Below are 12,429 nucleotides of genomic sequence, written 5' to 3'. Positions count from 1 at the left end.
GGGAAGCCTGGAAGCCTGGGTTACGGCGGCTGGGGTTCCCCTCTGAGGTCGTCTGTCTCCCCTGGGCCCAAATGGGGATCCCCGCCCCTATAGCGAGCCCGAGCAGAGTCCTCCGGGAATGGGGGTGAGGGGACAACAAGGGAGGTGACAAAAGGTCTCCTCTGGCACAGATGGGGCTGGGGGTGCAGCTCCCACAGCCTGTGCACCCTGGGCCTGCGCCTTCCCCAGAAGTAGATGGGCCACTTTCTCTTACTCTCATCCTTATTAAATCAGGTTTAGGAAATATCCCACCACAAGAGATGCTCTTGGCAAGACAAACTCGGCAGAGGAGGCGGAAGGGGACCCGTCTGCCTGCCTGCCTGCATGCCACCATCCTGTCTTGGAGGAGCCAGAGGGCCCGGGCCCACAGAGCCTTGGAGGGGAGGCAGAGGGAGAGCCAACTGAGCCCACCTGTGGATGAGAGCCCCCGCTGCCTGGCCAAACTGGTGCATCTGGCTGGACTCCTCTTCAGACATGATCTCTGGGTGCAGGGAGAAGGAAGGCGGGCGCGAGAGCTCACCTTTCTGCTTATCTTCCCAAGACTTCAGAGTGCTTTCGAAGGCCTAGAACGCAAGGGAATGCAGGGAACGTTCCACAGTCCTCCTCCCAGCCATTTCTGGACAAGACAAACCCATCTCTTCTAAGGAGCCATTGCTGGCTTTCTTGAGGACCCACGAAGGGCACCACTCTCTTGGAGAAATCTCTAGACAGTCCGCATCCCGCCCATCTTCTCCCTGCACCAGCTCCACAACCACGCCGACTCTGCCACTGTTCTCTCCCCGCCTGCAAGCCTAGAGACCGGCCCTGTGACTTCCCCCACAGGCAGGGCTGCCTCAGCTTGGCACAGTCAGTCAGTCAGAAGGGCTTTCTATTCCCTCCCTAAGGTACGATGCGGGTGGTGGAGCTGAGCTATGAGGGGAGACAGTGGAAATGATCTTAGAAATCCCTGACCTCATCTCCTCCTTTCCCCATTTTGCCTGAAAACCGCCAGAACAAATCCTTTCACGGCGTCTGCAAACAGGACAAAACCCAATAGATGCCGCTGGTGCTGCAGCTCAGACCTTCCATGAGCCGCCTTTCTGCCAGGACTCTGCTGAGCACAAAGGCTGGCGCTACTGCGCCCCTTAGGCCTAAGAGCCCACCGGAGGCTGGCCTTAGCTTGCTGACTCCCGCCCATCTGGAAGCTAAAGGATGCTCCCCTACAGGGTGAGGAGAGCAGAGGGGGTGAGCCCACAGGCTGACGGGGGGGGGTGCCCTTGAGCCCTCAGCTGTGGTAAAGCCTGAGAGAGAATTCCCTCTGGCAGATGCCCCCTTTCCTTCCACTGGTCAGGGCCGGCCTTACCCGATCCCTCGTCAGAGTCTGCGCCCGGTTCTTGTGGACTATTTGGATGTAGCCGGGGGGCTGGATCCAGGCCTCTCCATCCACCTGCACGGGGACGCCCTCGTCACCCAGGATGGCGATTTTCACAGTCCGACACTGAAGGAAGACACCGGAGCCTATTATAACACGCACCTGGCTGTGGGCAGGAAGTCTGTGAGGGCCACCCCTTCCCTTGGGCTCCCCAAAGGCCCCTGGGTGATAGTCCATGGCTCCCTTCTCTGTGCCCTCTTCTCTCTCCAAGGGCAAAGCTCAGGTGAGCAGGGACCTTCTCATCCCTGTGCTGGTGGAAGGGGCATGAGAATCTGACCGTAGGAGTTCTGCCAGTTCTCCTGACCCTGGTCACTACAGGACACTGATTTCAGGCTTTGGGCACCTGGAGCATCCTACCACTGCTGAGGTGCCTGGCTGCCACATTCTTGTCCTTGCCAGCGCTGCTTTTCCTCCAAAGTGCTGAATGGCACATATTTGGGTTTTTAATCAAAATGAAAGAATTCACACACGTATTGCTTTTAGAAACCACTGGCAGGGGTAGCTAGGTGGTGCAGTGGATAAAGCACCAGCCCTGGATTCAGGAGGACCTGAGTTCAAATCCGGCCTCAGACACTTGACATTTACTAGCTAAGTGACCCTGGGCAAGTCACTTAACCCTCATTGCCCCTCAAAAAAAAAAAAAAAGAGCCAGATACAATAGAAACCACTGGCACAACTGGAAAACCAAACTAAAGAGCCCCCCAGGCCTGAGAATCACTACAGTGCCCCAGAAGTGGTTCCAGCACCCCCCTTGGATGCTGGTGACAAATGAGGCCTCTGTGCTGCTGGGGCCCTGCCCAATGAAAACAAGTGCTGTGTCAGGAAGAGAAGAGGGCAGAAGGCCAGACACTGTAGGGCCCTAGCTCGCTGGGCACCCGGGCTTACAGAACTCAAGGGCCACAGAAAGAAGAGAAAACTGAGGAAGCAGAGCCAAGGTGGCTGAGGAAGGGCAGTGTGCCTGCGCACTCCCCAGAACCCCTCCAAATGCCTCTAAAGAATGCTGTAAGACAACTCCTGGAGCAGCAGAACCCACAAAAGGATGGGGTGAAATCATTTTGCAGCCAAAGACAACTTAGAAGGTTGGCAAGAAACATCTGTTGTACCGGGGGGAAAGCAGAGCACAGCCCAGTGCGGGCCATGCCAGCGCAGACCAGGACCCAGCAAACCAGGAGCAGGCTTTGGGAACCACTGAATCAGCAGCTGCAGCAACTGCCTCTGGAACGCAGCCCACAGAGGGCGAGGGGGCCGAACAATTGGCCACAAGGAGATTACGGGGTATTTTTACTAGCACTGCCCGGTGGCGGTTCCAGGCGAGGGAGGAGCACTAGCACACCACAGCTTGTGGTCACAGTGGAGCAGGGACTCTCTTCACTATTCCAGGGAAGATAAGCATGCTTGTGGTCGCTTGCAGAGCAGAGCACAGGCCAAGAGAGTAGCCAGCAAACCTCTCCTTAGATCATACCACCTTGGAAGCACAGATAACTCACAGGCTCCTAGAAGTATCTCTGAAAACAGATGCACAAGATCCCTGAAGCTTGAGATAGTGCACCCTCCACCCTGGAAGCAGAGGCCTACTTTAACCAAGAGTTAAGTCAAGAAATAGGCTGGGGAAATGAGCAAACAACAGAAAAAAATTCTGACCACAGAAAATTACTATGGTGATAAGGAAGATCAAAACACAGAGAAGAAGATAACAAAGTCAAAGCTCCTACATCCAAAGCTTTCAAGAAAAATATGAATTGGCCTCAGACCATGGAAGGGCTCAAAAAAGACTTTGAAAAGAAAGTAGGAGAGGTAGAGGAAAAATTGGGAAGAAAAATGAGAGTGATGCAAGAAAATCATGAAAAAAGTCAATAGATTGGTAAAAGAGACACAAAAAATACTGAAGAAAATAACACCTTAAAAAACAGAGTAGGCCAAACAAAAGCTTTGAAGAAAACTCCTTAAAAATTGGGGTTGAGCAAATGGAAGCTAATGACTATGAGAAATCAAGAAACAATAAAACAAAACCAAAAGAATGAAAAAAAACAAAGAAAATAATGTTAAGTATCTCATTTGAAAAACAACTGACCTGGAAAACAGATCCAGGAGAGATAATTTGAAAATTATTAGACTACCTGAAAGCCAGGATCAGAAAAAGAGGCAAGACATTATTTTTGAAGAAATTGTCAAGGAAAACTGTCCTAATATTCTGGAACAAGAAGGTAAAATATGTTAGATATAAATTGGATATTAGATCATAAATCTCCCCTACTTAACCTTTCCCTTAATTTATCTCCCAGACTAGTAAATGGAAGAAGCTTCTGGTTTTCTAGATAGACCTTTTATTGTATGGTAGTCACAAGGTGATGTTGATTAGAAGGATAGGAAAGTAGAAATACAATACAAATTGTCTTAAGTCTAGGCTTAGTCTATATTCTGTATAAAACTCACCAAAAGCGGAAGGCCACCTTTGGGGCAAAAGACCGAGTCAAGCGCGTGCTGTTAACCGAGAGCCGGGCTGAGTCAAACTCCAGTCCGTGTCTGTCTGTGCAGTGCAGCCAGGAGACCAGCGGAGCAGGAAAAAAAGCCCCACTTCCGTTCTCTCCTTGCCTTTTAAGCTCGCACCCTGGAAGTCGAGTGCTCAGCAGGCAATCTGGCGTGCATCACAGGTGGACTGGTGTGTGTAGCTCATGCTGTTGGTCTCCTCCCCAAAAGGGTGGTCCTAAAAAAAAAACTGGCATCTCTCCATTATCTAACCGACTGTTAAAACTTTTTACCACAAATAGAAATTGAAAGAATCCATTGATCACCTCTTGAAAGAGACCTCAAAATGAAAACTCCCAGGAATATTATAACCAAATTTCAGAACTCCCAGGTCAAGGAGAAAATACTACAAGCAGGAAGAAAGAAACAATTCCAGTATTGTGGAACCACAGTCAGGCTAACACAAGACTTAGCAGCTTCAACGTTAAAGAATCAGAGGGCTCAGAATATGATATTTTGGAGGGCAAAGGAACTGGAATTACAACCAAGAATCACCTACCCTGCAAAACTCAGGATAATCCTTCAGGGGGAAAAATGGGCATTCAATGAAAAGAGGAGTTTCAGGCATTTTTGATGAAAAGATCTGAGCTGAATAGAAAATCTGACTTTCAAATACAAGATTCAAGAGAGACATAAAAAGGTAAACAGGGGAAAAAATTCATAAGGGATTTAAAAGGTTAAACTATTTACATTCCTACATGGGAAGATGACACTTGTAACTCCTAAGAACTTTCTCATTATTAGGGCAGTTGGACAGAATAAATTTAGACAGAGGGCACAGGTGTGAGTTGACTATGAAGGGAGGATATAAAAAAATAAAATTATGGGCTGAGAGAAGAACGCACTGGGAGAAAGGGAGAGAGAAAGGTGGAACGGGGTAAATGATCTCATGAAGAAGCAGCAACAAAAAGCTTATACAGCGGAGGGGAAGATGGGGAGGTGTGGAGGAGCGAGTGAATCTTACTCTCTTCAGAACTGGCTCAAAGAGAAAATAACATACACACTCAATTGGGGATAGAAATCTATCTTATCCTGCAAGAAAGTAGGAGGTGGAAGGAATAAAGGGGTGTGTGTGCTAGAAGGGAGGAAAGATTGGGGGAGATGGCAGTCAGAAGCAAAACACTTTTGAGGAGGAACAGGGTGAAAGGAAAGAGAATAGAATAAATGGTGTGGAGAAGGAATAGGGTAGAGGGAAATAGTGTTAGCAATATTAACTGAGAAAAAAGTTTTGAAGCAAGTTTATCTGATAAAGGCCTCATTTCTCAAACACATAGAGAACCGAGTCAAATTTATTAAAATAAGAGCCATCCCCCAATTGATAGTCAGAGGATATGAACAGCTTCCAGAGGAAGTAATCAAAGCTATTTATAGCCAGATGAAAAAAATGCTCTAACTCACTATTGATTAGAAAGATGCAAATCAAAACAATTCTGGGATATTCCCTCATACCAATGGATTGGATAATAGGACAGCAAAGGAAAATGTCAAACGTTGTAGGGGATATAGGGAAAATGAGACAGTATACTGTTGGTGGAGTTGTAAAATGATTCAACCATCCTGGAGAGCAATTTGGAACTATGCATAAAGGGCTATAAAACCATGTATACCCTTTGACCTACCAATGCCACTACTAGGTCTGTATCCAAAGAGAGATTAAAACACAAAAAGGAAAATGACCTATGTGTACAGAAATATTTAAAAGAGCTCTTTTCTGGTGGCAAATAATTGGAAATTGAGGGGATGCCCATCAATTGGGGAATGGCTGAACAAGCTATGGTATGTGATACTACTCTGCCATAAGAGTTGATGAGCAGGGTGCTCTCAGAAAAACCTGGAATGACTTACATGGGCTGGTGCAAAGGGAAACGTACTATGCACAAATTAACAGCAAGACTGTAAGATAATCAGCTGTGAATGACTTAGCTATTTTCAGCAATAAAATGATCCAAGATGACTCTGGAGGACTTATGATGAAGAATGCTATCCATTCCCAGAGAAAGAACTGATGGTGTCTGAATACAGAACGAAGCCTAATTTTTAAACTTTATTTTTCTTGATTTTTTTGGTCTGTTTTCTTTCACAACCTGACTAATATGGAAATGTTTTGCATGACTACACATGTATAACATGTACTTAATTGCTCACCTTCTCCAAGGCGGGTGGGGAGGAAGGGAGAGAATTTGGGACTCAAGAGTTTTAAAAATGGATGTTAAAAATGTTTTTACATAAAATTGGAGAAAAATAAAATGCTAAATAAATAGCACTTTAAAGTTTGCAAAAGGAAAGGAAGGAAGGAAGAAAAAAGAGAAAACTGAAGTCTAGTGAGGGGAAGCGCCTTCCCCAAACTCACGCAGGCAGGATGTCGAAGCTGGACACCGCTCCTCCCCTCTGCCCCCAGGACGCCTGCTGGCAGCTTCCATCTCCGAGGGCAGTGAACAGGGAAGGACCAGGACACCAGCTACTCTATGGGTGCCTGATGTCAACCCCAATCTGGGGGGAGGCTTTTTAGGCCCCCCCAAGGTCAAATTGTGCACATTAATAGGTAGGGAAGGCTACTGCCCCGGCCTGGGAGCACTTTTGGCGTTTCAGGCCTGGCATTGCCCCATGGCCATGCAGGGCTGGTTCTCTGATCTCTGAGTTCAAGGCTCCAGTGGGAAATAAGGCTGTGGGGGACTCGGGGTCCTGGTGCTAGTTTGGCCCCTGGCCTTGAATACTATGGTCCTATTTTCTCAGGATCTTACAAAGTGATTTTTTTTCTTTTTTGGATGTTAGACTTTGACATAAACAGGTTTTAAAACGGTATCTCTCTCTACTAACAAAAATACATTCCACCAAACAGGATTCTGGTATGATTACCTGGGCAATCCGGTGGTGCTGCAGATTAATGACCCGGGAGACAGCCATCTGCATGCTGCCAAAGACGGCCACCACTTCCAAGACCTTGTCATCGAAGGACGGGGCTGTGAATGTCTGAAAGGCGGGAAGACGCTGCAGTGAGTGGCTGACAGGTGTCCCCTTGGGCCAGGCTCTGCCTGACCTTCCCACTTCTGCCAGTGACCAGATGCCTGTCCTAAGGGTTCACCTGTGCCAACTAGCAGGTCTTTGAGGCCTGGAGAGGCAATGATGACACCATTGCAGGGAAAGGACCCTGGCAGGAAGGGGGAGCAGCAGGGGAGGGAAGCCCCTTTTCTCTGTGGCTTTGAACCCGTTAGGGGGAAACTGGCCTACAGAGGCTGAAAAAACTCCACAGGGCTCTCGATAATCCCGTCAGTCAAGAAGCCCAGGGTCAGCCCCTCCAGTGTACCTGGGGCCAGGAAGGAGGTGGGGAAGAGGAGATGTTTGAGAGGGTGCAGCCCAGCCCAGGAAGGCTGTGACAAGACTGGACAAGACTGATGCAAGGAGAGGGTTCGGGGGACAGTCCGACCCACCCGGGGGCAGTGGGGGAGGTGCCACCGTGCCCCTGAGCCCAGCATAGGCCTGGACCCAGCTGTGGCTCGAGAGAGGCTAAGTGAATGGAGGGGGCAGGTGAAGGGGCAGGGGGACAGGGAGTTCCAGGCGTTGGGAACACAGATCTGATGATCCCCGGGCCCTCTGGAGTGGCTGCAGCAGATGACAGATGGAAACAGATGGAGGTGGCGGCAAGGCCGAGGGAAGGCCTTTTTTGGTTTGTTTGTTTTTGCGGGGCAATGAGGGCTAAGTGACTTGCCCAGGGTCACGCAGCTTGTAAGTGTCAAGTGTCTGAGGCTGGATTTGAACTCAGGTCCTCCTGAATCCACTGTGCCACCTAGCTGCCCCTGAGGGAAAGCCTTCTTAATGGGGGGGGGGTAAGTCAGTGATGAGGAGGAGACTGAGGATAAGGGGGGGGGCTGGGAGGAGCCACAAGTGGAAAAGTGACAGGAGGGGCATCTCTGGGAAGGGCCCAGCCCCTACCCTGGGCAGCGCCCCCACGTGCTCCAAGTGCCACCAGTGATGGTTTCTGGCAGAGCCACTGCACTTACATCATCTTCCTTGGTGCCTCCCCAGAAGTTGGTGCCTCCGGCATAGCTGGGAATGTTGAGAACAGCGATGCCCTGAAGGCTGGGCAGCGGGATGGGGCGCCCGTCACACTGAGCCAAGGGCATGGGGAGGGGGAGAGAGAAAGGACACATCACGTCAAGGGCGACCGGTCTGCCCTGGGGGGGACCAGGTCTGGGGAAAGGCTCCACGTGCCACCCCCCACACTGCCCCAGATGGACAATGCGGCTGAGAGCCAAGAGGGAGCAGGCCAGGGGAGGGGGAAGAGGGGAGAGGAGGGGAGGGGGGAGGAGGAGGGAAGAGATGGGAAGGGGGAAGAAGGGGAGGGGGAAGAGGGGGAGGAAGAGAAGAGGGGGGAGGAGGAGGGAGGGGGAGGGCACAGCACTGCTGGAGGTCATGACCAGCAACCTTCCTTAGCAACAGGGACTCTCTTACATCAGTCGATCGACACGCATTGCCCACGTGGGGGCCTAGGAAGGTGCTGGGGACCTCAAACACTGCGATGGATCAGCAGATGCCGCCTCCCCACAAACGGCATCGAAAGCATCCAGCAAACAAACCCAAGTGGAGACAAAGGAGCCCCAGCCCAGGGTTTGAGGAAGGAGGAAGGCTTGGCAGAAGGGCTGCGAAGGGAGAGGCGGCTAAGGAGGGAGACCGGACAGGGCAGAGGGCACGGCAGGAGCTGGAGGAGAAACACCACCGGCCGCAGGGCCCTGAAGGGCCTTCTTTAAAAGCCACACAGATGATTCTTTTCCATTTTAGAAGCCACTGAGATGAGCAAAGAGGGAAGTGCTGTGGTCAGATCCCAAGGACTGATGGCCTCAGGGGAGAGGAGACTCAACAGGGAGCCCAGGCACCAGGACCCATATTGTCTTCCTCATCCCAGAAAGGGGAGCAGAGACGCATGGGGCGAGTGGAAGCAGTCCGCGGGAAGCCCACCGCCGCCTCAGAAAAGGAGGGGCTGGCGTCAGAGAGCTCCGCAGGCCCCTGGGCGTGTCCCCCGGGATTACAGGTGAGGGTCAGGGTCAGAAACTTCCAGCTTACCTCCAGCAAGACCTTCTGCTCCAAGTTCCTGTAGGTGCGATGCAGCAGTTCCTTCGTGCCCAGGACTCCGTACCACATCATGTTCTTGGTCCGGCTCCTGAGAAGGGAAAATGAAATGAGAGTGAGCCGGCCTGTGTCCCCGTAGTCGCAGCCGCAGCCACGCTGAGCTTCCTGCACCCATGGCCGCCACTGACCAAAGGCTCAGCAGGAAGCTTCTGTAAGTAGCCACATGCACGGGACCTCATCTGCTGACTCCAAGGGGAGGCGGCCAGAGAAGAGAGGGGGGCCGACCAGGAGGGAAGGGCCTCTGGGGTGGAGCACCCCTGCTCCTGGGGGAGGAGCCTCAACATTAGCCGTGCTGGAGGGAGGCCTTGCGTCCTTCTTCTTTCCACTAAACGTGGACTCATGAAACACTGAACATGTTCCAGGCCCTGTGCTAAGTACTGAGGATACAAAGAAATGGAAAGAAAAGGAAGGGTCCCTGCCTTCAAGGAGCGCAGGCTATGGGGAGGGACCAAGTGCAAACAAGCAGCTACAAAAAAGCACATGCTCAGAGTATATGCGGGGAAAGGCAGGCTAGCAAAGGCTTTTTTTAATTTTTATTTGGCGGGGAGGACAATTAGGATGAAGTGACTTGCCCAGGGTCACATGGCTAGTAAGTGTCAAGTGTCTGAGGCCAGATTTGAACTCAGGTACTCCTGAATCCAGGGCCGGTGCTTTATCCACTGCGCCACCTAGCTGCCCCAATTAGTTGTGATTTAGAGCATTTTTTCATATGACTACAGACAGCTTTGATTTGTCTGAAAACTACCTGTTCATGTCCTTTGACCATTTATCAACTGGGGAAAGACTAATTTTTAGGAATTTCATTTATTAATTTTTATAAATTTCAGTTCCGTATATATTCGAGAAATGAGAAACTTGGTATAAAATGTTTTTATATTACTTCATTGTCTACGGTGGGGTTTTTGTTTTTGAGTAAAATGTAGTTTCCCTGATTATCAATTAGGCCTAATTTTGCTTTTGCTTTGTCTGAGATCATGATTGCTACTCCTGCTTGCTTCACTTCAGCTGAAGCACACCAGATTTTGCTCCTGCCCTTTATTTTTTTTTTTTTATTTTAGGCAATGGGAGTTAAGTGACTTGCCCAGAGTCACACAGCTAGTAAGTGTCAAGTGTCTGAGGCCGGATTTGAACTCAGGTACTCCTGAATCCAGGGCCGGTGCTTTAACCACTGCGCCATCTAGCTGCCCCCCTGCCCTTTATTTTAACTGTGTGCAGGTCCTTCTGCTTCAAGGGTGTTCTCAGAAGCTGAGGACTGTGAACTCAACTCGAGACCATCTTCAAGTCCAGTGAACCAATGGGTTTGGATGATGCCTGCCAATCAGCTTGCAGCAGTGTGTAAGGACCGCCTCTGCTCCAGACCTACAAAAAGCTTCCACACTCAGTCTGAGGGGAGTTACTGGTTGAAGCCGGCTCGTGGTGGAGGACCTGAGGGAGAACCAGCCCAGCTGGAGCTCTAGGCTAGAGAGGCCTTCTCTTAACTTTCTGAACTCTACGTGAATACCTGGTGTGCTTTAATAAATGCTTAATGCCCAAAGACGGGTGCTAAAGCTTCCCATTTAAGGCGACCACACATTAGATTTTAAACATCACACATTCTATGCGTTAGTTCACCCCACTCACAGCCAGTTATGATCACTAACAGTATATTTTCCTCCATCCCATTTTCCTGTTCATCCTTCTCTCTTTTTATTCTGTTCCTCCTTAAGTCTGTCTTGCTTCTGACCACTGACTCCCCCAATCCACCCTCTCCCTTATTTCTTTTTCTATTTCCCTATTGCTTAAGATAAATTTCTAAAACCTTATGTGTGTATGTGTGTTCCTTCTTTGAACCAAGTCCGTTGAGAGTGAGGTTCAAGCACTACCCTTCTCCATTCCCCAATTATAAAAGCTCTTCCTTCTAAGCCTCCTTTATGTGAGAACATTTGCCCTTTTCTACCTCTCCCTTTGCCCATCTCCCAGTGCTTCCTTCTTTCCATTCTTTATTTTTGGAGACCATCCCAACATGATCCACCTAGACTTGTGCCCTCTGTCTTTGCAGACTCCTTTTAATTGCCCTAAAAATGGTAAAGTTCTTATCAGTTACATGTATTAACTTCCCATATAGGAAAGTAAACAGTTTAACTTCATGGAGTCCTTATGATTTCTGTCATTACCTTTTTTTTTTTTTTTTCAATTGTGGGGCAATGGGGGTTAAGCAACTTGCCCAGGGTCACACAGCTAGTAAGTGTCAAGGGTCTGAGGCCAGATTTGAACTCAGGTCCTCCTGACTCCAGGGCCGGTGCTTTATCCACTGTGCCACCTAGCTCCCCTTGTCATTACCTTTTTATGCTTCTCTTGAGTCTTCTATCTGAATGTCAATTTTTTTATTCAGCTCTGGTCTTCTCATCAAAAATGTTTGGAAATCCTTTATTTCGTTAAATAATCATTTTTCTGCCTGAAGGATTACAATAAATTTTTCTGGCTAGGTTATTCTTGGTTGTAATTCTAGCTCTTTTGCTCTCTGGAATATGTTTCAAGCCCTCTGCCTCTTAAATATAGAAGCAGCTAAATCTTCTGTGATCATGACTGTGGCTCTATGATATTTGAACTGTTTCTTTCTGGCTGCTGGCAATGTTTTCTCTTTCACCTGGAAACTCTAGTATTTGTCTATCATATTTCTGGGCGTTCTTTCAATGTCTATGTTATCCTCTGGACTTAAGATAGTTTTCTTTGACAATTTCTTGAAATATGATGTCTAGGGGCAGCTAGGTGGCACAGTAGATAGAGCACCAGCCCTGGAGTCAGGAGTACCTGAGTTCAAATCCGGCCTCAGACACTTGACACTTACTAGTTGTGTGACCCTGGGCAAGTCATTTAACCCCAATTGCCTCACTAAAAAAAAAAAAAAAGAAAGAAAAAAAAAAAGAAATATGATGTCTAGGCTCTTAAAAAAACAAACAAAAACAAGCCATGGTTCTCAGGTAGTCCAATAATTCTTAAATTCTCTTTGATCTATTTTCCAGGTCAGCTGTTTTTCCAATGAGATAGATATTTCATGTTTTTTCATTCTTTTGTCTTCATTTTATTGTTTCTTTATATCTCATGATGCCATTAGTTTCCCTTGCCCAATTCTAAGTTTTAAGGAATTATTTTCTTCAGTAATCTTTTGTGCCTCTTTTTCCATTTGGCTTATTCTGCTTTTTAAGGAGAGTTCTTTTTATTCAATGAATTTTTGTGCCTCTTTTACCATTAGGCCAATTATGTTTTTTAAAGTATTATTTTCTTTGGTATTTTTTTTGTGCTTCTTTTACCAAACTGTGAATTCTCTTTTCATAATTTTCTTGCATCAC

The 12,429-nt window shown here is 48.4% G+C and overlaps 1 protein-coding gene across 4 annotated transcripts in view; it reads right to left on the bottom strand.

Annotated features, from left to right (window-relative positions):
- The window catches only part of DGKD (diacylglycerol kinase delta), a 114,143-nt gene that overhangs the window by 10,053 nt on the left and 91,661 nt on the right, over window positions 1–12,429 (bottom strand). For all 4 annotated transcript variants that reach the window (XR_006356344.1, XM_044002483.1, XM_044002481.1 and 1 more), the window contains 5 exons: window positions 9,035–9,131; window positions 7,975–8,082; window positions 6,833–6,946; window positions 1,382–1,516; window positions 451–602 (listed from right to left, as the gene is read on the bottom strand). Coding sequence is in view for 3 of the 4 variants with exons in the window: in XM_044002483.1 (XP_043858418.1) it covers window positions 451–602; window positions 1,382–1,516; window positions 6,833–6,946; window positions 7,975–8,082; window positions 9,035–9,131 (606 nt within the window). In the remaining variant the exon portion in view is untranslated. The remainder of the gene's footprint in view (window positions 1–450; window positions 603–1,381; window positions 1,517–6,832; window positions 6,947–7,974; window positions 8,083–9,034; window positions 9,132–12,429) is intronic.

Source organism: Dromiciops gliroides, chromosome 4 (assembly GCF_019393635.1).
Source record: "Dromiciops gliroides isolate mDroGli1 chromosome 4, mDroGli1.pri, whole genome shotgun sequence".
NCBI classification, from domain to species: Eukaryota; Metazoa; Chordata; class Mammalia; order Microbiotheria; family Microbiotheriidae; genus Dromiciops; species Dromiciops gliroides.
Note: the sequence above shows the minus strand (reverse complement) of the source record. Positions and strands in the feature narration are given on the sequence as shown.